The 25,161-nt window shown below is 39.2% G+C and overlaps 1 protein-coding gene across 8 annotated transcripts in view; it reads right to left on the bottom strand.

The window, feature by feature from the left end:
* Window positions 1-25,161, bottom strand: part of SIDT1 (SID1 transmembrane family member 1) — a 171,126-nt gene that overhangs the window by 30,821 nt on the left and 115,144 nt on the right. For 7 of the 8 annotated variants that reach the window (XM_069069883.1, XM_069069884.1, XM_069069882.1 and 4 more), the window contains 7 exons: window positions 13,346-13,417; window positions 11,362-11,510; window positions 10,283-10,356; window positions 7,960-8,026; window positions 6,238-6,311; window positions 2,429-2,552; window positions 2,103-2,220 (listed from right to left, as the gene is read on the bottom strand). In XM_069069883.1, the coding sequence (XP_068925984.1) occupies window positions 2,103-2,220; window positions 2,429-2,552; window positions 6,238-6,311; window positions 7,960-8,026; window positions 10,283-10,356; window positions 11,362-11,510; window positions 13,346-13,417 (678 nt within the window). The remainder of the gene's footprint in view (window positions 1-2,102; window positions 2,221-2,428; window positions 2,553-6,237; window positions 6,312-7,959; window positions 8,027-10,282; window positions 10,357-11,361; window positions 11,511-13,345; window positions 13,418-25,161) is intronic. The other variant, XM_069069886.1, reaches the window with a different exon arrangement.

The following is a 25,161-nucleotide window of genomic DNA, read 5'->3' as shown; positions in this document are numbered from 1 at the left end:
AGCATGTTTCATCATGAGTTCTTTGGAGTAATGATTGGTTATTATGTTGATCAGAATTCTCAAGTCTTCCGAAGTTATTTGTCTTTACAATATTGTTATTGTGTAAATTTTTCTCTTGGTTCTGTTCACTTCACTCTATATCAGTTCATACAAATCTTCCCAAGTTTCTCTGAAACTATCCCTTTCATTATTTCTTACAACACAATAGTATTCCATCACATTCATATTCCATAACTTGCTCAGCCATTCCCCAATTGATGGACACCCTCTAGGTTTCAGATTCTTTGCTACCCCAAAAAAGAGACATTATAAGTATTTTTTATATATGGATCCTTTTCCTCTTTCTCTGATTTTTTTTGGGTATAAACTTAATGGTGGTTTCACATCAAATGGTATGCATAGATTAATAACTTTTGGGACATCATTCCAAATTGTTTTCCAAAATGGTTGCACCAATTCATAGCTCTACCAATAGTGTATTAAGGTACCTATTTTCTAACAGCATTTGTTATATGTCTTTTTGTGTCAACTTTATCAATTTGATGGGTGTGTGGCTGAACCTTGGAATTCTTTTAATTTGCATTTCTCTCATTATTAGTGATTTAGAGCATTTTTTGTATGACTATTAGAGCTTGGAATCCTATTTGCATTCAAAATGGATTTTATTGATCTAAAGAATGGAATCTCTAATAGTTAAACTTCAGGCAGTGTATGAAAGTGAAATGAATTTCAGTTAGTGTGAGGGAGATATTTTTTGGGTTCAGGGGTCTTCTTGGTATTTATTTAAATCCCATCAAGAAGCTATTACCCACATAACATCCAGAGCATGGCCACACGACCAGATTGTTAATCCTACTTCCACTATGCAGTCCTTCAAAGTTTAGAGTCACTGAGGTAACTCTTTCAAGGTTTTCATATCCTGTTTCATACCCTGGCACTTAATTCATGCTAATCAACCAGAACAGTTAATTAGCAGAACCATTACTATTTGTTTAGTGTTATCTAAGGGGATGCAGTCCATAGGAGAAGGATGCTCCTTTCCTACGTGCTCTTAGATCCTTTCATCATTGAAAAGACACTATTAAATCTTTTGGTAGATCCATGATTTCATTTGTGGGTATGGCCTTCACAGATGCAGATTACAGTCCCCCCAGAGCTATTCATACCATGTGATTCTTGTTCATGACTTTTGATAGAAAATATTCTCAATGTCAATCAGCATTTATTAAGCACCTACTCTGTGCTAGGCACCATGATGTGCTAGAGTTCTTTCTGTGGCTATTTTAATATTTCATGGATTGACCAATATAGCAATTGTCTGCCTATCTGTTATCCCACATTCTCACAGAAGGGTCTATGTCATTTCCAGGTCATACATGCCTTTGATGATACATTTTATGTCACTTCTCACTCATAAGTCTTCATCAGAAATTTTCTGCTTATACCCACTATCTATGTTCTGATCCCCCTTTGGTCCATCTACAATTTGCATTCTTCTGAGATCAAGATATTCCAGGATGTGCAGTCATATAGAATTACTAGGAAAATAGTGTTGGTCAGAATATGTATGCAGCTTGGGGGTCAGGCATCCAAAGGAATGAGAAAGTTCCCAAATGTGAGCCAGTCTACTTTAATTACGGGCTGTCTAAGATTTATGTATGTATGTGTATATGTATATATACATGTGTATGTGCATCCTTTTACAGGTTACCTGTTGCTTCAAATGAACTTCAAATGAAGTTAATCCATTTACTCCACCATTACATATATATACATACATATTCAGATATATGTGTACACACACAAACACAATACATATATGAATGTGTACCTAGATTTATACATGTACACACAAACACACATATATGAACACGTGCACATATACGAATATATTCATACATATGCACTGATAGATTAAATGGATTAACTTCATTTCATAATTCCTGCAACAAATAACCCATAAAAGACATTAATTTATTTAAAGGGTACTCTAGCACTCTTTTTCATGGTCCTAGGCTAGCCTTCTTATAATTAAATTTTAGTATTTTTGTATTTTTTTGTAAATTTTTGTATTGTAACAAATTGCAACAAATTCTGATTACCAAATTGGAAGTTGGAGTAATTAGGGCAGACATGGTAGCAAGCACTGAGCACTCCTTCCATCATCAGAGCAATGCCCATAGCATAGAAAAGACCAAAGTGTTTGGGAATTCCATATTCCTAAAAGAAGAAAAAATGTGGTAAATAGAAAAATATTCATGATCACTGATAAGTCTTTAGAATATTACTATATTCATGGCATCATGGAGCCCATTATTCCACACTGTAATGGGTCCATAAAGCATGGTGTTCTTTCTTTAGCCATTCCCCATACTTGATCCTGATCCTCCCAACCAGCCCAACCCCAATTCAGGCATTGTTCCTTTACCATCGCAAAGATGTCTTTGGCTTCCAATGATCTTCGGTGGAGGATGTCCCTACGCAAGACTATCAGGAGGAAGAGGAAGCCCAGAAGTACATGACCAAGGTTGCTGAGGATGTTGTTGAAGGCACTATGGGGAAGAGGAAGTGTTAATACAAATACAAGGAATTCAATGAATGAATGACTAATTCCAGCCCTTTCTACTGCAGCCTTTTACTAGAATTTGACAGCTGCATGGGAACTTAAGAAATCACCAAGTACAAATCCCTCATTTTACAGATGAGGAAACTGAGGGCCAGAAAGATGAAGTAACTTGTCCAAGTTCACATCACTATTTAGTAGCAGAACCAAAACTGGAACCCAGATCTTTTGATTCCCAATCTAGTACTGCTTCTACTATACTAAAATGGTCTCCATTTTACCTATAGAAGTCATAAAGATTTAGCCAATCACAGCTGACATGGGCAGTCATGGTTCCCAGTTCGTCTCAATGTATAGATATCATAACAATATTTATTCATTCAGTTATTCAGAAAACATTTTTTTTTACTAATCCATGGTGGTATACTAAGTTTGCGGAAGTTGCAAAGTTTAAATAAGATAGTCACGGTTTCTTAATAAGATACAGGCCCTTGCTTTCATAGAGCTTATAGTCTGGTGGTGGATAAAACCCAAACTCAGAAAATGATGACAGCAATTATTCCATAAAAGTGCAGTGGATAGAGTCAAAACAACATGCTCTGTGAAGTTGGAGGATGAAATTTGTTACCACTGGGCAGAAAATGGAAGGTGTCATGCTGGAGGTGGTGGAGAGTTGGGCTTTAAAGTAGGTAGGAAGTCAGCAGTTGACAAAAGGAAGGGATGGAATTCTGAGAAGAGCGAACATTATGAGCAAACACATGCATGTGGGCGAACATAGGGTAGGTTCAGGAGGACAAAGATTAGACCAGTTTGGCTAGATACAGAGTACAAAGAGGAGCTAAAGTTGTGTTAAGAGGATAGAAACTTTGCTTGTTAAAGCAAAAATGTTCAGTTTCATTGGCTCCACGTGGTCCTTTTTCAGTCTCGCTTCTTTGTTGATTAACATGGCAACCATCAGCATGGTGAAAGTTGAGAAGAATCTGCTCATCCTAGTTCCATCATCTCCTTTGGAGTTGTGCTCAGTAGAACACTCAGTGACATCAAGAAAATCCAGGTGAGTAACCCCAGGGATTAAAAGGAATTTCAGACCATAACTTAGATAAAAATTTAAAAAAAGAGACTAGGCAGCAAGAGAAAAGGATTTCAAAAAGGTGGATTTAATTTAAGCCTGAAGGCTTTCATTGGCTTTTGTTGGCTGGCTGGCTGGACGAGCCCTCTCCTAGCTGGGAGGGTCACAATTCAGCAGATGGCCCCAGAAAGCAATGGAGTTGGGATCAGCGAAGATGCTTAGCAGAAGGCTAGAGCAGCAACGGAGAGCTGTATTCCCTGGGTAAGTGCCCTTCCAGGCAGGTTTCTTGGCCATGTGTGTTTCATGGTCATATTTCCTTCCATGCATATTCCATCCTCCACTGATGGTATGGTTACTTTTGAGAGAGGGTATCCCTGTCTACATAGAAGAACTTTCTTGTCATTTATATTGCTATGGTATCTGATTCAATGTCTTTTGCTGTGGAACTCATGTGTCATCTTGTTGGTCTAATAAAAGGAACAAAAAGGTGGGGCTTGTGATCTGTGGTTGTGTATGGATGCTGACTCATGGAGTACTTTAAACCTGAGGTAGAATGATGGGGACCCATGTGTTTAGGGGCTCCGGGCACTACAGTTTTTGGGGGCACTTCTTGACCAGGAGTAATTATCACTATTATTATGGTTATTATAAAACTATATGACATCTTTACTGATTTGCAAACCATTTTACATACATCACCTAACATGTCCTGCACACTAAGCCTGGGAGGTAGGTTGGGTTAAGGACTGGATCTGTGATTTTCGTTGGTATGAGGAACTCTCAGATGAGGAAATTCCCTTTACTAGTGAAGGTGGCCACCTTCTCTGCAACTTAGGCTAAAGAGCTGCCTCTCTGTAGGGCACATACTGTAGGTATCATTCTCATTTCATGAATGAAAGAAATTAAGGCTCAGAGAGTTTATGACTCATCTATGGTTTTTGTTGTTTCACTCATGTCAGACTCTTTATAACCCCGTTTGGTGTTTTCTTGGCAAAGATACTGGAATGGTTTGCCATTTCCTTTTACAGCTTATTGTACAGATAAGAAAACTGAGGCAAACAGGGTTAAATGACTTGCCCAGGGTCACAAGCTAGTGTCTGAGGCTAGATTTGAACTCATGAAGATTATTCTTCCAGATTCTAGGCCCAATGGTCTACCCACTGCACAATTACACAGCTAGTAATTGTTAGAACTGAAATTTCTATCAAGTGTTCCTTGATAGAATTCTAGCCACCAGAATAGTTGATAGCATTCTATCCACTACCCTATACCAACTATTGTGGATTAAATAATATGAAAAATATCTTTATCATATACTGTGACTAATTTGGGGAGATGACAGGTACTGAGATGTGTGGGGAGGAAGACAAAGCATTTCCTGTATTATGTAAACTGTCTGAAACAATGGGACATTCCAGACTCCTTAAAGAGATAAAGGTTGTGGGGGATTTCTAGAAGTCAGTTAGTAGTCATCTCCCCCCACCCCCAACACATAGACACTAAAGAAGAGGGAATGGTGAAGAGGCCTAAAACAGTCCTGAAAAGACAAAGTCAGACTGAAATTTTTTTTAATGCCTGCTAGACATGAAGATGGTACCTGCACTAGGTGCAGAGAACAGATATTATTACAAATAGAAGAGACTCACTATGAGAAGCCTTCTCAGGGGAGATTCCTTGCTCATCACAAAAGGGATGATTTGAATCCCAGTGGGAATACGCCACTAAAATAATACACCAGTGGCACAGGAGAGTTGATAGGAAGCCTTAGGGGTTCTGCTTTTGATCTCATGTTTTCCCTGACAATGCAGAACCTGGAGGTTCCAGTGCTGAAGAAGCTGGTAGAGATTTTGGTGGATCAAACATGAAACTTTTGTCCTACTTCTCCACAGTAACTGAAATCATTGTTATTTCCCGGAGGCAGTAGGTGGTTTAGTGACAGATTTTGGAGAGCCTTGCAGGCCAGGCAATGGAGCCTGAATGTCATTCAATAGCTAAATATGATCACAGATCTGGAGCTGAAAGGGACATCTAGACCAGCCTCCCCATTTTATAGGTGAGGAAACTGAGGCCCAGGGAAGTTAAATGTCTTGTCCCAAAGCACACAGTTACTTCTTTTTTTCTTCTTTTTGGAGGGCAATTGGGGTTAAATAACTTGCCCAAGGTCACATGGCTAGTTTTTGTGTTAAGTGTCTGAGGATGAATTTGAACTCTGGTCCTCCTGACTCCAGGGCCGGTGTTCTACTCACTGCGCCACCTAGCCACCCCCAACACATAGCTAGTTCTAACAGGACCCAGGTCCTCTGATGCCAGAGCCAATGGTCTTTCTTTCCACTGTACACATTTATCTGATGTTTTTTAAAAAAATATTACGTTATTCTCAGGTTATTAATATCATTTCCTAGGCCAACAGTGTTTCAAAAATGTCTAGAGATAAAAGGAACTTTCTGATCCTATCTTCTAAATTAAATACTGGAGCCCCTCTCCATCATCCACTGGTGCCAGTTTTCTGCAGCTGTTCTGGGCATTAAGAAAAATATAAGTCACTGAGATTAAATAGAAGGGTGTCCTAAAATGCCACCAGTAATCCAGTGGAAACCATGTTTACCTAAGGACCCCCAAGGGGTGGGCACAGAGAAAGTTGTAGTAGCAGATGTCCTGATTGCCAGTCACATTCACAACCTATAAGATGAAGAAATAGAAAATGAAATTCAATTCTGTTCAGTCCCTCAAGTCAAGGCAGGAACCATGCAGAGCTGGTATAGCTTACAAAGACTGAAAGTGAATGATTTACAGTCATGCCATCTCCCAGGAACAGCAGGGAACACATCATTATACTGTACAGTTTTATGGGGCAGAGGCAAATTTCTCATTATCTTTTGCAGTCTCATATTGAAGGGAAATATTATTTATGTGTTCTCACTCTTATCCCACTTCCTTAAGATAGAATTCATGACTAGCAGCAGTTTTCCCTCTGCTATAATATACCATTATTGTCATTGTTTCATAATAAAAGTAGCTGATAAAAATTGAGATTGGCAACAGGCTTTTAAGGCTAATATGTGATGTCCTGCTTTTCCCTTCTGTTCTAGAAGAGAGAGATGTCTTTATCCTCTGAGCTGAAATAAAAACCACCAGGTTAGTAAAGGCAGCATCTTCGGATTTAAATCTGGAATGACCCTCAGAGGTCATCTAGTCCAATTTTGTCATTTATAGAATGAGTCTGCTGAGGCTGACAGAGTTTGTGACTTGCCCAAAAATATACAAGTAGTAAGAGGAAGAGTCAGGATTCAAACTCAGGTCTCTTTCCTCCAAATCCATTGCTCTTTCTACTACACTCTGCATATATTCAATAACCTGCCTCAGTTCATGATCATCTCTGTGAGCAACCACCCACTTGTACAAAGTGTTTGGCTAAGTGTGATCCTCCTGCTTCTTCAGTACGTGTGAAACAGGCCCTGACTTTATCTAGGAGTTTACATTGTTTTGATAGGTAATCAAATCAATGGGCAAGGAAGGAAGGAAGGAAGGAAGGAAGGAAGGAAGGAGGGGCAGAAGGAGTGAAGAGGCAAGTAGGGAAGGAGAGAAGGAAGGAAAGGGCTGAGGAAGGAAGGAGGGAGAAAGGAAGGAAGGAAATAAGAATTTATTAAGCACTGTTCTTTACAAAATGAGCACTTTACAAAAATGATCACATTTGATCTTCACAGTAATCCCGTGTGGTGGTGCTATTATTATCTCCATTTTATAGTTGAAGAAACTGAGGTAGACAGAGATTAAGTGACTTGTCTAGGGTCTCACAGTTAATATGTGTCTAGTGCTAGATTTTAACTCAGGTCTTCCTGACTGCAGGCCTTGTGCAAAATGAGAAAACTTTCTCTAATGAGAAAATAAATATTGCGTCTTTCAAGCTCCTAACAAACATACTTATTGCCAATTCTCATCACCAGACAGTGACCTTTCCATTTTCTATTCTGCATTAAATTAGTGAAGAACAATCTCTTATATGGTAAATTAAAATTCCAGGGAAGACTGCTGAAGTCTCCTCTAGCTAAAAAGAAAAAAAAAAAGCTAACTAGAGTCTTCAGGGGGGTTCATATCTTGAATTTGTCACGTTAGCCTTAATGTCATCCGACTAGACCATTTGTGCCCACCTTATGGGAGGGCCATGGATAGCAGTCACCCAAGATGAGTGGGCATAGGTGGGCTGTATGATTTGTATTGCTGGAGAGAGCACCACCATTGGTAAGTTCACAGATACATCTGTCTATCTCGATATGTAACGACAAACTGAGAATCAGTGTAGTCTTTGCTCACTGGGGGGCCAACTTACAGTCTGGTAGGTGATGACCAGCTGGATCACGGGAAGAGCGTAAAACACAGCAATGGTCGTGATGTTCCTGTGAGAAGAGGAAGAATAGGGCGCTAGCTCCGCAATGGCCAAAGGAAGCGATCATTAGACTATTGCTATGCGACATTCGTAACATAATAGAGATTCACGGTTTCATGTAAGAGCTGCTCTTTCTGTTTCATAATATAAGGTAATGCTCATTTCATTTGCTGATTGTTAAATTCAGAATAAAAAGAAAATAAAATGGGAAAATTTTTAAATTAAAAAATAAAAGAGACCCGAGATGTTCGGCCATCATTAGCTAACCTACTCTGACAGCCAAATCTCAAAAGTATTTTAGGAGCTAACTATTCAGCCTCTGGTTTACCTGGCTTCCTTTTCCCCCTCATCTTGGCCACTTCTGGAACATTTTATTCATTAAACTTTCACTGAAAGAAGAGTTGGAAAAGAACAGAGGAAATTCAAATAGGCCACTTATTGGTAGCCCTGACAAAACACTTGCATTAGGAAGAAAGTGATTAAACTATCAGCTAAAAGGAGATTTTTTTTTTAGGGGGTGGCTAGGTGGTACAGTGAATAGAGCACTGGCCCTGGAGTCAGGAGGATCTGAGTTCAAATCCAGCTTCAGACACTTAACACTTACTAGCTGTGTGACCTTGGGTAAGTCACTTAACACCAATTACCCTGCCTTCCCCCCTCCAAAACAAAAAATAAAAGGAGATTTTTGGGGTACCTAGGGACTTCATTTATTCATTCTAGCTCCAGCCCTCATTATCAACATTTTCCAATTTTTTAAATGTGCAGTTTCCCTCAGATTCCTTATTGTTCCATAAAAGTGATGCTAGTTATAAGACCAACTTAAACTAACTCCATGATGAAATATGGAAAACAACCTCCATCCAGGTTGTTAAATACTTGGATTGAATCCTATCTTTGCTAATGTGTCCCTTTGTGACTTTATGGGTAGCCTAAACCTCTCCTACTTATGTCTTCCTGGTTGTAAAATAGGGTTAACAACATTGATTTTTCCCTATTTCATCCCTGTTTTGAGGTATAATGTTAGAAATCTTTTGGGTTCTTTGGAAATTATGAACTAATTCTAAGGATATTCTTGGGGTGTGTGCAACTGGGACAAATTGCATTATATGGGGCTTGTGGCCAGATTTAACATTTTTGTATGAGGGTAATATGGTTAATATGAACATTAATGGCCGCCTTGAAGAAGAATGTTCTCAGTCAAGATTGTGGGGGAGCAGTGGGGACCAGAGGAGGGGCATTATATGTGTGAAAGTTAGAGGGCAGCCTGTCTCAGTGCCTTGGAAATATAATGATTGATAGCTGAACATCTCAGGGTTTTTAAATTTATATTTAAAATTTTTCCCATTTTATTTTCTTTTTATTCTGAACTTAAAGCAGCAAACAAAATGGGCATTTCCTTATATGTTATGTAACAGGAGTAGCTTTTACATGAAATTGAGAATCTCTATTATGTGCAGCTTACTTTTCTTTTAAGTGTATAATAAATTGTAACTTTCAAAACTGTCCTGCTTGTCTATGATTCCTTCCAGCCTTCCTTCTGTTCTTTTTCTCATTTTGAAGGAGAACTCTATCCCTAACCTCTTTTCCCTCCCACCAACCTTCAGGTGTCCTTTACCCTAAATAGTGACACTGTTCCTTCTCTTTGATCAGTTCCAGCTGCCTTGTCTCCAAATTAGGGAACCCTCCCCCATCCAAAGCAAAAAGCTAAGCATAATGGTCTCCAATTTGTCATATTTCAGGATCATTGGATCATAAATCTAGAGCTAGGAGGAGCCTTAGAGGTCACCTACCCTGACATTTTATAGATACGAAAACTAAGACTCGGAAATAAAATTACTTTCCGAAGTAGTAAATTGTTGAGCTGGGATTTGAATTCAGATCCCCAATTCCATTTTCAGAAGGAAGGTTCACCACTTTTTCCAGTATACCTTTGCAATGGTGTTGACTATAAAGCAAGGTAATGTTATTGTTGTATATTGTGCTCTGGGAGAAGACTCTGAGGTTAGGCATTTGTGCACTAACTTGACTAATGAGGTATTACTATCACTGTTATTATTACTCTGCATTTTTGTAGATATTTTCTTCCCAGGAAAGCACCTTCTGAAAATACTAGTACTGTCTCATAAGAATGACCCTCTCTTATACTAAAGTGACTGTTTCGAAGAAAAGCTGATAAGCTCTTCCTCAAACTCCAATTTAGACAATTACGGTGATTTTCCTAGCTGTGAATGTGTATTGCCCATGGCTTTACCTGCCTTTCACTTACCAAAAATAAATCTTATACTTTTTGCTGACAATTCTTCGGTCCTTCCTAGACAGGTCTGACAGGTAGAGGAACATCTGGGTGGAGAGGGAATATGTGTCATCGCAAAGGAAGTTTTTGTATGTTAATCAGGGTTAGGTCTGTAGGCAAGCTGAATGAGGAAAGCAAAGTCACTGATACAGAGGTTCTTACTATTAACTGAAAAACTTCACATATATGACAATCTGCATTTCACATGAGATGATCATTGTTTTTCTTAGAATAGGGAGGAAATGGATAACTGCCCCTAATCACTACTATAAAGGAGAGAAAGGAGAATTGTGTGCATTTCAGTGTGATTTTACTCTAGAGGCTAAAGGTTTTGATAATAGCTTTCCCTTTCATTCCATTTCTCCTGTTTTTAAGAACACCTTCTTAATGAAAAAAACAAGCAAACAACCCCCCCCCCCAACAGATTTTTCTCTGGCTTTTGGGGGTAGATTGAGATGAAATATCTATTAAAGTGTCTGAGATGTTTTATTTAATCATCAGACTAAAAAAGGAACTAAAATAAAATAATTGAAATCATTAGAATTAACTTTTCAGTTTTTTAAGAATCACAATAGGGCAAAAGTCATGTCATGTCCATTTTTTTTCTCCCATAGAATTTAGCACAATACACGACACAGTTGGTGCTAAATAAATGTTCAGTAAATGAATGAATGGATGGATGAAAAAAAGACTTTTCCCTTGGAAGTACATTTTCTTTATAGTACTAGCTAATCTGATTGTCTGTATTCTTCGATCATATAATCCTTCTATTGCTATAGACCCCCTCTACCCTCACCGGCATAAATACTTTCTTTTAGGAAACTAATTGTGGTCCTCTTTTTAAATTCTCTTTCCTTAAAATTCTCCCTATTGTCATTTTTTCTAACTTCCAAAAAGACGTGCTGAGGTGGCTTTACTTAAGTCCATAGTTCTTTTTTCTCTAAGCAATCTTGGAAACTATAGGAGACATCTGACTTCTTTTTGTGGATAAAAAATTCATTATTTCTGAAGTTCTAAGTTCATTTCCAGTAAGCAAGGCCAGGCAGGCATACCTTGGTCCGGATGACATTTTTGTCACTTTCAATATCTGGCATAGTGTCAAAATCACTCTCCTCTTCTACTGAGCTATCTGTGTCTGACTGGTATCGGGCCCCACCATCTGATGAAGACATCTGCCTGCCACCACTGGAGACTGACTCATCTGGAAGCAAAGAAAATGATACTGAAGTAAGAAACTCACAGAAATCAGCAAATTAAGCAGATTATATGATCACAGAACTGACTCTTTTCAAAAGGTCCAAATTTCACTTTCTATAAATGTACAGCTTGTAAGCTGATTACATATCCTAAAGACACATTCTCTCCCCCAAATTCCTTCTCATTGGACTTTTGCTTAATATTTTTTTCCTTCTGCCTATTTTAGAAGGCATTTTAATGATTCTAGGTCCAGAGCTGAGTGTAAATAGCTATTACATTAATCCTTTTAAAACAACAGATATTTTTAGGGGTAGGAAAAATTAATCATGCTCATAGTATATATATTACATTTTATTTTTTCATAAGTTTTATTTTTGAGGGGAGAAGGCAGGGCAATTGGTGTTAAGTGACTTGCCCAAGGTCACACAGCTAGTTGAATGTCAAGTGTCTGAGTTTGGATTTGAACTCAGGTTCTCCTGATTCCAGGGTCGGTGCTCTATTCACTATGCCACCTAGCTTCTATTCTACTCTATTCCACTATGCCCCCACATTTTCTAGTACACATTTCACATAGTGTAAAGTTTTTCATGTACACAGCTGTGATTCCATCATGTATGTGTATAAGCACACACAAATCTATCTGTACAGATTATTTGCACACAGTAAAAGTCACACATGTCATACCTACATTTATATAATAAAAACAACATTCTCAGGAAGAAGGTATCTCCTGTTCCCACGAATGTGTCCTATAGCAGATGGGAATTTGTTTAGCTTGTCGAGGTTTGGCTACCTCTTCTGTTCAGATGGTTTTAAAAATCCTGTTTCTGCAGCATCAAAAATAAGCATTTTGGTATTGAGCTCACATGCCTCTAATTGTTGCAGGGAAATAGAACTCTATCATGGGGTTTCATCTCATACTATATGGACATTTTAAGGAGCATTGCCCATGTACATAGAGGTTTACTTAGGGGGCAGTCTAATTTGTACCAAAAACACCCAACAACAACCATACTTCTTCTAACTCCAACAAGAGAAGTATTTATAAAAGTTGTGTTGCTTGTTGTTACTCAGTTGTGTCCAAATTTTCATGACCCCGTAGACCATACTGTCCTTGAGGATACTAGAGTGGTTTGTTATTTCCTTCTTCAGTGGATAAAGGCAAATAGAGGTTAAGTGACTTGCCCGGGGTCACAGAGGCTGAGGCTGAATTTGAACTCAGATCTTCCTGACCCCAGGCCCAGCACTCTATCCACTGTGCCACCTACCTGCCCAAAAGCTGTGTTAGTACTCATGAAACAATCACTGCAGCAACCATATTAATGAGTTATATAGATTGTCACATGATTGATTTGGCCATAGTGATTGGGGTCAATCATAAAGATAACCAAAAAGAATGGACTAATTCTGGCCACAGCCCAGTATGCCCATAGTAATATATAGCTTACTCTTCTAATATGCCCTTACTCTTCTGAAGTGTGAGAGTAAGCAAATTTGTCTATCAGCAATCTAATACTGGACATGCATTACCTAAGCATACAGGTCTAATTAGTGAAAGCCCCCACTGGATACTAGGGTAGAAGGCAAAGAAATCTAGGAAATTCTACTAACATAGAACACACAACATCAAGAAGTAGAAATAGAGTATTACAACTGTGAGGGATCAAAAAGTTTGTCTAGTCAAACCCTTTGTTTTACAGATGAGGAAACTGAATCCTAGACTGGATAAGTCACTTCTCCAATAATCCAAGATCACACAGTTACTCAGTGGTAGAAAGTGCCTCTTCATCTCAAGGGGCCCCAGGGAACACTTCCAACAGAGGACTCAGCATAATATACCTATTGCCCCATAGCTGCTCCCTTCAGGTGTACTGGTGGCAATGGGGTGGGAATCAGTTACATTCCTAGATCCTGTAAAGGAAGCAAAGAGGCAAAAAGTTTACTTCTGGTTGGTTAAAAGGTATATCAAAAAGCTCAGCTTATCAAACCAGAAGCTTTTTAATTTAGTGGGTTTTTTTTGTTATACTAATAACTTCACTGTTACTCTCTTCCCTCTCCTTTTCTGCCTCCTTTGTCAAACCTCTAGAGGCCAATGAAAGGGTGAAGTCATAGTCTAAGGACAGGACTTCAAATAAGAAAAGTACTCATTAAATGGTGCTCTCTTCACAACAATCCTGCGAAGAGTTATTGCAAGCATAATTATCTTTGCTTTATAGAGGAGGAAACTAAGACAAATTAATTTAATCACTCTACACAAATATCACACACAAAATGTATTTATTGCATACCTGAAATACATTTATAATGGGAATTATTATAATTTTTTTCAAATGATTAGTCTTTTTCATTTCTCTTTTATATCATTCTTTTTGTTTTTCTTTTTTTAAAGCAATCAGGGTTAAGTAGCTTGCTCAAGGTTACACGGCCAGTTATTTCTGGGTGTGGTGCTGAGTATCTGAGCCCGGATTTGATCCCCAGGTCATCCCGACACTGGGGCCGGGGCTCTTACTCGCTGAGCCACCTGGCCGCCCCTCTTTTATATCATTCTTTTTGTTTTGTTTTTTTAAAGCAATCAGGGTTAAGTAACTTGCTCAAGGTTACACGGCCAGTTATTTCTGGGTGTGGTGCTGAGTGTCTGAGCCCGGATTTGATCCCCAGGCCATCCCGACACTGGAGCCGGGGCTCTTACTCGCTGAGCCGCCTGACCGCCCCTCTTTTATATCATTCTTATCTTTCGATTTTCAAACTTGCACCTCTTCTACTTCCAGCTGTCATTCTCTTTACCATTCCCAATTTCTTCACTTTTATGGTCTTCACTATTTCTCAGCTTCCTTGAACTCACAGGAATTACCTTTAGTTCTAACCAGGAATTTAACTAAATGATTAATTAAATTAAATTAATTAATTGATTAATTAAATTATTTGCCCAAGGTTACACTAATGAATGGTAGAGCCAAACTCTAGACTGCTAACTCCAGGGTCACTGCTCTTCCCACATTATATTTCTTTAGGATGGAGGACACTGTTCCCCAAACCTTTATTCTACAATGAGACCTGGCCATGGGCAATTAGTTTCAGGAGTGATTCTAATGATCCATTTGTTCACTCTGCTTATTTTCAAAAGTTTTGAGAGACTGAAGCAAACAGAGTGACAGATTTACTTGTAAAAGACACAAAATTCAGAAAAAACTAAATCCAAAAAGATGTACATACACACACACACACATATATATATATACACACACACATACATGTATAGTCTAAGCCACATTGAAGAACTGATATGTTTGTATATGAGTTTATAAATATATTAGTTATTAAATATATACACATATGTACATATGCATCTCTATCTATATCAGTTTTTCAGTGTAGCGTAAGTAGATTTCAACATTCTTTTTTTTTTTTTTTTGCTTTTTGGAGGGCAATCAGTTGGGGTTAAGTGACTTGCCCAAGGTCATACGGCTAGTTTTTATGTTAAGTGTCTGAGGCTGGATCCGAACCCAGGTCCTCCTGACTCCAGAGCCGGTGCTCTATTCACTGTGCCACCTAGCCGCCCCAGATTTCAACATTCTTGGTACTTCATTTGTCAGCTCCTTTCTCTTGTTGAAGTTCACAATATAGGCTTTGAATTTCTGTTTGACATCTGTCTATAGAATAATCAAATATTCTGGCTAATAATCAGGGTATCCTATATATCATATATGAATTACCATGTTTCAAAAAAATGATAAGAGAATATAATACACAAAACACTAAAATGACCACATTAGCCCAAAAGGATAGCAACCCTCAATTTAGTAGGGATCACCCTACACAACTGTCACACACAAAAATATATTTATTACACACCTGAAATACATTTGTAATGGGAATTATTAATTTTTTTTACAAATGATTAGCCTTGTTCATTTCTTTTTTATATCATTCTTATCTTTCTATTTTCAAACTTGCACTTCTTGCATTTCCAGCTGTCATTTTCTTTACCATTTCCAACTTTTTCATTTTTACTATTTTCACTATTTCTCAGCTACCTTGAACTCACAGAAATTACCTTTAGTTTTAACCAAGGAATTTAAAATATAGTAGTTTTTTTTTCAAATGTTTTATTAAATTCTGATTTACATCATTCATTTCCTCCAGATTTTGAGTTACAAATTTTCTTCTGTTTTTCCCCTACCCACCACCCCAAAATAGCAGTCCCACAGGATATCCCTTCCTCCAATCTGCTCTCTCCCATATTTTCTCCCATACCCCTTTAGACTTTTCCAGTGGATCTCTATGCCCCAGTACCTGTATATCTTATTTCCCAATTACATGTAAAATAGTATTATGTACATATACATACATATACATATATACATATACATATACACACACACACACATATATATATATATATTTGAGTATTTGATTTTAAAACTTTGAATTCCAGATTCATTTCCTTCCTCCCTTGTCTCCCACCCTTACTGGGAAGATAAACAGTTCAGTATAGGTTGTACATGTGTGGCTAATGCAAAACAAGAACATAGTAGATACATTGTAAAAGACTGACTATATTTCCCTCCCTCTTATCCCACCTCCCACTTGTTCTATTCTCTACTTTGATGCCATACCTTTTCAAAAGTGGGTGCTCCCAACTTCCCAGCCTGCCCTACCTTCCATCATCCCCCCTCTCATCCCCTTCCCCCCTACTCTCCTGGAGGGTGAGATACCCTATTTAGTGTGTATTTCATTCCCTCCTCAAGCCAAATTCAATTGGAATAAGGTTGACCCATTCCCTTGTGCCTTCCTATTCTTCCCCTCCATTGTAACCATTTTCCCTTGCCTCTTCTATATGAGATAGTTTATCCCAGTCTGTCTCTCCCCATCTTCTCTCATTATATTCCTCTCTCACCTCTTAATTTCACCTTTAAATATATATATATATATATATATATTTCTATTCCCTTCAACTACTGAGAAAAGTTTCATAAATTACAATTATTGTTTTTCCATGTAGGAATGTTAATAGTTCAACTTTGATAAGTTACTTATGATTTCTTTTCCCTGTTTACCTTCTCATGCTTCTCTTGCTTCTTGTATCTGAATGTCAAATTTTCTATTCAACTCTGGTTTTTTCAGCAAGAATGCTTGAAAGTCCTCTATTCCGCTGAATGACCATATTTTTCCCTGAAACATGATATTCAGTTTTGCTGGGTAGGTGACTCTTGGTTTTAATTCCAGCTCCTTGGACCTCCAGAATATCATATTCCAAGCCCTTTGATCCCTCAGTGTAGAAGCTGCCAAGTCCTGTGTTATCCTGATTGTGTTTCCACAATATTCAAATTGTTTCTTCCTGGCTGCTTGTAATATTCTCTCCTTAATCTGGGAATTCTGGAACATGGCTATAATATTCCTAGGAGTTTTCTTTTTGGGATCTTTTTCAGGAGGTGATTGGTAGATTCTTTCAACCTCTATTTTGCCCTCTGGTTCTAAAACATCAGGGCAGTTTTCTTTGAGAAATTCCTGGAGGATGATTTCTAGGTTCTTACTTTGATCATGGCTTTCAGGTAGTCCACTAATTTTTAAATTATCTCTCCTGGATCTATTTTCCAGGTCAGTGGTTTTTCCCATGAGATATTTCACATTGCCTTCTATTCTTTCATTTGTTTGGATCTATTTAATAGCATCTTGATTTCTCATAAAGTCATTAGCTTCCATTTCCTCCAATCTAATTCCGAAGCAATGATTGTCCTCAGTGAGCTTTTGAGATTCTTTTTCCATCTGGCAAATTCAGCTTCTTAAGGCATTCTTCTCCTCATTGCCTTTTTGAGCCTCTTTTGCCATTTGGGTTAGTCTATTTTTTAAGGTAGTATTTTCCTCAGTCAGGCTATTGACTCTCATTTTGTAATTTTCTTGCATTATCCTCATTTCTCTTCCCAATTTTTCCTCCATTTCTCTTATTTGCTTCTTAAGGTCCTCTATGTCCTGTAACCAGCTCGTATTTTTCCTTTGAAGCTTTTGGTGCAGGAGTTCTGACTTCACTGTTTTCCATGCTTTGCTCCTTTTTGTCCCCAAAATAGTAGTCTAATGTTGGAATCTTCTGTCTGCTTTGTTTCCTTTGCCTGGTCATGTTGCCCCTCAGTCACTTGACTCCTGGGCTTTTTGCCACAGTAGGACTCTGCCACCAGACAGGGGAGCTTTCGTCCCAAACGCTGGGGTTTTCTCAGCTGCCAGAGGTATTAGATGGGTGCCCTCTCTGAGGTCTCCACATACTCTGGCAGGCTGGACACACCCCAGGACCTCCACCCTGGAATGCATTCCAGATCCAAGAAGGTTAAAGCAAAAGTGATTACCCCTCATACTGGTTCTTGGTCTCCCTACACTCTGCAGACCAGGAGCTGAAGCTGCCACTTGGCACGCACTGGCTGGCTGTGCCAGTGTCTCTGCGGCTTCTTGCCCTGGGGGCAAAAGCCACGCACTCCACTTACTGGGTCCCAAAGGCCAGACTGCACTGACCTCTCACTTTGTCCTTCGCATCTATGTGTTGACAAATCTGGAAGCGGCCACAGTTGCTACTGATTTGGGGTCCCTCCTGCAGGAGGCTGGTCAGGCCCACCCTGGGGCTAAAGCCTTGGCATGGCATTGGACTGGGCTCCCAGAGTGCTGCACCGGCCAATTCCTGCCAGCCTGCCGGGCTGTCCTCAGCAGGAGGTTAATTTCTCTCTATCATTTTGTGGCTTCTGCAGCTCCAAAGTTTGTTTAGAGTTCCCTTTTACATGGATTGGGGAAGGTGGAAGCCGGAACCCAGTGGAGGCCCTGCTTCTACTCCACCATCTTGACTCCGCCAAAATATAGTAGTTCTTAAACTCAAACTCCATCTGTATCTGTCTTAATCCAAGGACAAAGCAATGGTGTATTAGGCTGTCCTAGTGATGAAATGTATCTAAGTGAATTTAAAGTTATATCACAACTACTTAACATCCTGGTAATTCATATTTGTGCCCATAATTCTCATTATCATATGATCTATGCTTACACTTACAAATCAGCTGCCTTATAAAATGCAGGAGGACTCATACAATTCCTTGAACTTTTCCTCTCTGGGCTTCAGCTTCATTTTTAAAGTAAGGGTATTGGACTAAGTAATCTTTGATGGGAAAAGAATAAGCATTTATATAAAAATTGGGGAAATTGAGGCTGAGAGAGATTAAGTGACGTCCAGAGTCAAATAGCTAATAAGTGTCTGAGGCTAGGTTTGAACTGAGGTCTTCCTGACTCCAGGCCCAAAGATCTCTCTACTGGGCCACCTAGATGCTGCTAAGTCCTTTCCACCTCTAAGATTTCTATGAGTTCATGCATGAAAGTCATTAATAGTTTTTAGATTTCACCAAGGTCCTCCTCTAATGCATCATCATGGTACAGAGATGACCTTGGTTTCTCCAAGGTTATGGCCATAGATTGCAAGCTGTGGGGGCAATGAATTTTTGTCACAAACACCACCCACTAAAGTATAGAGGGGTTGAGCTCAACATCAATGGAAGGAGTAGCCACATTGATAAAATCATGGATCTTTAAAAGATGAGGCATTATAGCTTGGGGGAAAGTGTTCAAGGAAGTGGTCTTGCTTTAAACTGCTAAAGAAACTTTCTTACTGCATCTTAGGATGGGACTGAGCTCAACCCAGATCTGTTTCTTCACTTGACTTTGAATATCAAAGTTTCTATCCTTTTCAGGTCTCTAGCCCAAATATCCTTAGGCCATGTGCACTAGAAGAGCTCCTTAGCAGGTCTGCCCATATCTAAGTGAAATCATAGTTCAGTGCTATCTAATCTGACTCTCATTTTATAGCTGAAGAAACTGAGGCCAGGGTGTATTAAATGACTTTCCCAAAGGTCTTTCAGGGAATACTCATCAGCACTAAGATTTGAACCAATGCCCCAGATCTAGAGCTCCTTTTAAATCCTCAGTACTGCTTCCTTTAAAGGTCAATCCTTTATGTTGCTGTCCATTTTCTGATGATCTTTTTTTTTGTTTGTTTGTTTGAATGATGGACAAGATTGAGCTGGCCTGACCACGAGAGCAAAGAAACACTTGCCTGAAGTGACTTCTCTTTAGGAATTCTTAATGGGCTTGTCTAGCATCCCAGGCACTTTTCATAGTAGAGACTTCTGTTTCTCTATGTTCTACCCAGCTGGCTTGATTGTATTACTCAGCTGGTACTCAGAGGAACATTGACCAACATTCAACAGTTCAGAACTTCCTAATTCCAACTCCAAAGCTCTATTCACTGTGCCATATTGTAGTTTGTCCTTCATTCTTGAAGAGGACTGTGGCATCAGGGAGATGATGACATGACTTGCAATTGACTTTGATTTGAGTAAGGGAGGGCTGTGCAAGGTGACCAGCCTTACTTTCTCCTTCAGAGCCATCTCCAGTGGCCAGATATTTTCATCAGGATGACTGGAGATGACCCAGGATGCAGTAGGAAACTTTGGCCCTTTTAGGCTAAGGTCTTTCCAGGTTCTCACTTTGAGTGAGGAAACACCCATTCAGTGAATAGGCCTCTTTAAAAAGTGAGTAGGGGTGGTTAGGTGGCGCAGTGAATAGAGCACTGGCCCTGGAGTCCAGAGGACCTGAGTTCAAATTTGGCCTCAGACACTTAACATAAAATTAGCTGTGTGACCTTGGGCAAGTCATTTAACCCCAATTGCTCTACCTTCTACCCTCCAAAAAAAAAGCCAAAAAAGTAAAAATTAAATAAAAAGTGAGTCAAGGGATGATCCCTTTAATAAAAAAAAAGTCAAACTGGGAGGGGAAGACCCTCAGGGTTGTTGGCCAGAATGGAAATATTTACTCTGAGCCAGGAGGACCCAAAAAGTAACCATTAAGTGGTACTTGGGCAGGGGGACCTATTGTTGTCTAATCCATGAGGTCTGAGTGAACTGGATTTAAGGTTTGTCTTTGAGACAAAAATCTAACCCATAGATCCCAAGTTAACTAGGCAGCTTTTGGTCATCAAATTTTACCTTCCTTTGGGCAGAAGGCCTTGAGGAGAGGAGAAGAGAAGAGAAGAGAGGAGAGAAGAGGAGAGGATGAGTTTAATTGCCCAACTGGAACTGGCCAGCTAGGTCACCATTCAGGCATCTCAGACTGTGTGCCAAAGAACACAAGCAATAAGTGGCAGTGCTGGCATTTTTCTATCCAGTCTTCTGATTCTAGATCTAGTGGCCTTTCTACTATTCTATATTGACTCAAAAAGACATTAGTGTTTGAAGGAATTAAATACTTTTTTCTATAACTGGTTAACTTAATTGGCTAGAGCACAAGAATCAAGAGGCCAAGTTAATCAAGACTTAAATTCCTGTGTGATCCAGGTACACTGGTTCCCCCTCAGAACCATGGTCTGAATCCCTAGCCCCAGTCAGCTGTTTCCTAAATGTATATCCTTGGTTGGAAGGCAGATCGAGCAAAATGATGCATATAACTGTATCAGAAAAACAGCATCAAATCAATGCGCTGCTGACCTTTTATAATCTCTGAAGGGACAGAATAAGCATTTATATATACATAGAGGAAACTAAGTCTTAAAGGGAGAGGTTAATTGAGTTCCACAGTCTGTACCTTTAAAAGGATGAGAGAGTCTTACGTTAGGTTCATCTCAAAAGAAGGTATAGATGGAGTCCCTACAGTTTCCTACTGCAGTTTTGGTCAAAATAGGAAGTAATAATGTGATCACACTACTAAAATCTCAGATCTAGAGGAGACTTTAAAAGTCATTTAGTACAATCTCCCTACCAATATGGAAGTCTTTTCTACAAAATCTCTGAAAGATGGTTTATACAACTTTCTGAACACCTCTAGTGATGGGGAGCTCACTACTGTGTGAACTTTGTGAAGCAGTCATTCTACTAGATTTATTAGATTTTTTTTCTTTTATTGTAACAAAATAAGAATCCTTATAAATTATGCCTGTTGGTCCTGGTTACCTGAGTTTCTTTTTTTTTTTTTTTTTTGCTTTTTGGAGAGCAATTGGGGTTAAGTGACTTGCCCAAGGTCACATAGCTAGTTTTTTGTAAGAGTCTGAGGGCAAATTTGAACTCAGGTCCTCCTGACTCCAGGGCCGGTGCTCTATTTACTGTGCCACCTAGCCGCCCCTCTGAGTTTCTATATAATTGTAGAATCATAGAATGTTAGAGCTGGCAGGTAACTTAATACAGTCCTCTCACTTTACAGAAGTCTGTACCAGCCAAATGACTTCATTCATTCAACAAACATTTATTGAGTGATTATTAAGTGGAAGACACTTTACTAGGAAATGCAGAGGATAAAAGAATGATAAGACTTGGTTCATGTCCTCAAAAACTATACAGATGTTGGCGCAGTGAGTAGAGCACCGGCCTTGGAGTCAGAAGGACCTGAGTTCAGATTAGGCCTCGGACACTTAACACACACACACACACACACAAAACTAGCTGTGTGACCTTGGGCAAGTTACTTAACCCCAATCGCCCTCCAAAAAGCAAAACAACAACAACAACAACAACAACAACAACAACAACAACAAACGCTATACAGATGGGTGGAGGGGAAGAGTTAGGAAGCAGCAAATGTAGTCCCCTTTTATCTGACTACTTTTCATCTCAGCACTCCGGTCTTTGAAGTACATCATTGCTCACAATAATGGCAACAATACTCACTCCATCTCCACCTCCCCAAAAAACCCCAGTTTGCACTGAATTGCTTGAAATCTTCTATTTATTTTATTTTATTCTATTTTACTTTGCTTTTTTGAAGGGGAGAAGGCAGGGCAACTGGGGTTAAGTGACTTGCCCAGGGTCACAAGGCTAGTAAGTGTTAAGTGTCTGAGGCTGGATTTGAACTCAGGTCCTCCTGACTCCAGGGCTGGTGCTCTATTCACTGCACCACCTAGCTGTCCCTTGAAATCTTCTATTACTATTCTACAGATTTCTTAAAAGAAAGTAGCAAAGAACAATTATTCTTTTTTTTTTGAGCTATGTGACCCTGGACCAACATCACTTTGCAGGATTTATGAACTTCTTTAGCCCTGAAAACTTCATTATAAGAAGCTTCCAGCAGATTCAATAATTAAAGGATCATTATATATGATTTATATGATTTTATTAGGTGGTACAAATCCTTCTACATATTTTATGGCCAACAAGATGAGGCTGATCAAAGAATATTTCCAAATTTTGGCCACAGATAGGTAAAGAAAAATTGAAGTATAGTGTGATTCAGTTTCTATGGAAACTTACATTCTATAGCTAGTTTAGGTCACTTGGCTTGCTAATCACCCCATAAGTTCAGAATCTGGTTGCTCAGTATTTAAGGAGTGGCAGCTTCCTATAAAGGAAATTCTGTCTCCACTCTCCAATAATTATTCCGCTTAGAGCTTGCTCTGTCAAATGAAGCCAAAGGCTCTTACTAACAAGTAAATCAACTAATTCAATTCAATGAAGGCCTCCTTAAAGAGTATGGAATTGATCTTGCATTCTCCAGGGATAGGCCAGTGGACCAAAAGCTGTGAGAGGTTCTATGGAGCTGGACTATGTCTGAGGAGGAGCAGCTCATTAAGTAGCCTCCCTAAAGAGACACTTACTATTACTAGGTTGGACTCTAGTTAATGAATTCTTTGATCATGGCAGCCCATGAAACAAAAAATGTGAAATGGCCCTTAGTCCTGTATTCAATTTAGCCATTGAGTTGCAGAAAGGCAGCTGAGGGTGCTTAGAATGATATCATTTTTAGACTGTGCAACTAACTTGACTGTTGATACTCTACAAAGTATAAGACCCCATCCAAAACCAACAAATGGTCATTTGATTAGAGGCACTAAAACCGTATCAATCTAAGCATTCTTACTCTAAGTGAAACCATAAGAAGTTAGAAAATTTTCAGTGAAGTTAAAGGATGGTTCCTAGGTTCTCTCTGGAGAAAATAAATAAAGGAGTTGGCAGGCTTAGTTTCACTATGTACTTAAAGTCTTCAGGAAACATTTCAGAGGATACTTGGTTATTCCTTGCCAACTAGAGAAACATAGTGGCCAAGAGCAAAACTGGTTTAGAACAGAAATTCACTTGCAAAACATAACTGGGGAAGGTCATGTTACCTCACAAAACAGCAAAGAACGATACAGGGAAAGTTGAAGTCTATAGAAATTGTGATGTAAGATACAAGTAAGTCAGATTATCCCTAAAGCATTTTACAATTGAAAGAAAAGGGAGAACAACAAATGTAGGAAAAAGTAGAAGAGATACATCAGCATGTATTTATACAAAAACTACTTTCATCAATGAAAACACATTGGAGACATCACGTTTAGACTTTAACATGTCAGCCTCTACTGCAGTCTATATAAAGAAGCAGAAATGACACTAAAGAAATGAAGATGGGAAGAGCAGCTAGATCGGACTGTGTGGACATGGGCAATTGCTAATATTTACTGCCTCCTCACTCATTCATTTCTTAACTTTTTTTTTTTATATATACAAGCAATCAGGGTTAAGTAACTTGCTCAAGGTTACACGGCCAGTTATTTCTGGGTGTGGTGCTGAGTATCTGAGCCCGGATTTGATCCCCAGGTCATCCCGACACTGGAGCCAGTGCTCTTACTCACTGAGCCACCTGGCCGCCCCTCTTAACATTTTCTAATGTGCCTTCAGATGACCCACTTAACTGAACCTGCTCTCTCTAAAGTTGCAAAGGATTCCTTTGATACCAAAGCCAATGTCCTTTTCTCAGGCCTCATCCTTTGATTTATCTATAGGTTTTGATATGTGTGACACACCCTTCTCTCTTGATTTCTATGACTGATCTCTTCTGATCATTTTCTGACTGACCACTTCTTCTCAGTCTCCTTAGTGTGGGTGTCTCCCCATACCCCAACTTAGGCAAAGATGTGCTACTTTTCTTCTCTTTATATTCACTCTCCTTTGGTGGTCTCATCTGGTCCTATGAGTTCAAAAAGCATCTCTATGCAAATAACTCTCAAATCTATACATTTAGCTCTAGTTCCACAATGCTTGCCATACATCTCCTTCATTTCCCATATACCCCTCAAAGTCACTTATGTACTGGACCAGCTGCTGAGTATACAAAGACAAACAGACAACAATCCCTGACCAGAAAAAGCTTACATTCTTCCCGGGAGGGAGGTGGAGAAAGAAGCATATAACATATACATAAGTAAAGACAGGTAATTTGAGGGAGACGAGAAAAGTAACAGCTGGGGGGGGGATGGGGTGTTCAGGAAAGTCTTCAAAGAGGAGATGGCATCTGAACTGTCTTGGAGAAAGCTATAGATGATTCTAAGTGAGGGGAGAGAGGGTAAGAGAGGAGTGTCCCCCAGGAATGGGGAACAAGGTATACAACTGAGATGTAGAGTGTAGTGTTTGGGGGAAACTAATGGGGAATGTATAAAGACTAACAATATGAATAAAGTCTGGAAAGGTAGGTGGGAGCCAGATTGTGAGAGCATTAGAAGCCAGACTGAGGATTTTGTATTTTATTCAGAAAACTATAGGGGTTTTGGAAAGGTGGTGATATGGACAGGCCAGTGTCTATCCTAGGTTTTCTTCTATTCTCTCTCTCTCTGTCTCTCTCTCTCTCTCTCTCTCTGTCTCTCTCTCTCTCTGTCTCTCTCTCTCTCT

The sequence above is a fragment of the Petaurus breviceps genome, unplaced genomic scaffold (assembly GCF_028583685.1).
Source record: "Petaurus breviceps papuanus isolate PSGF00001 unplaced genomic scaffold, PetGlider_PUasm1.0 90792, whole genome shotgun sequence".
In the NCBI taxonomy this organism is placed as follows: domain Eukaryota; kingdom Metazoa; phylum Chordata; class Mammalia; order Diprotodontia; family Petauridae; genus Petaurus; species Petaurus breviceps.
This window is presented reverse-complemented; position numbering and strand designations above follow the sequence as displayed.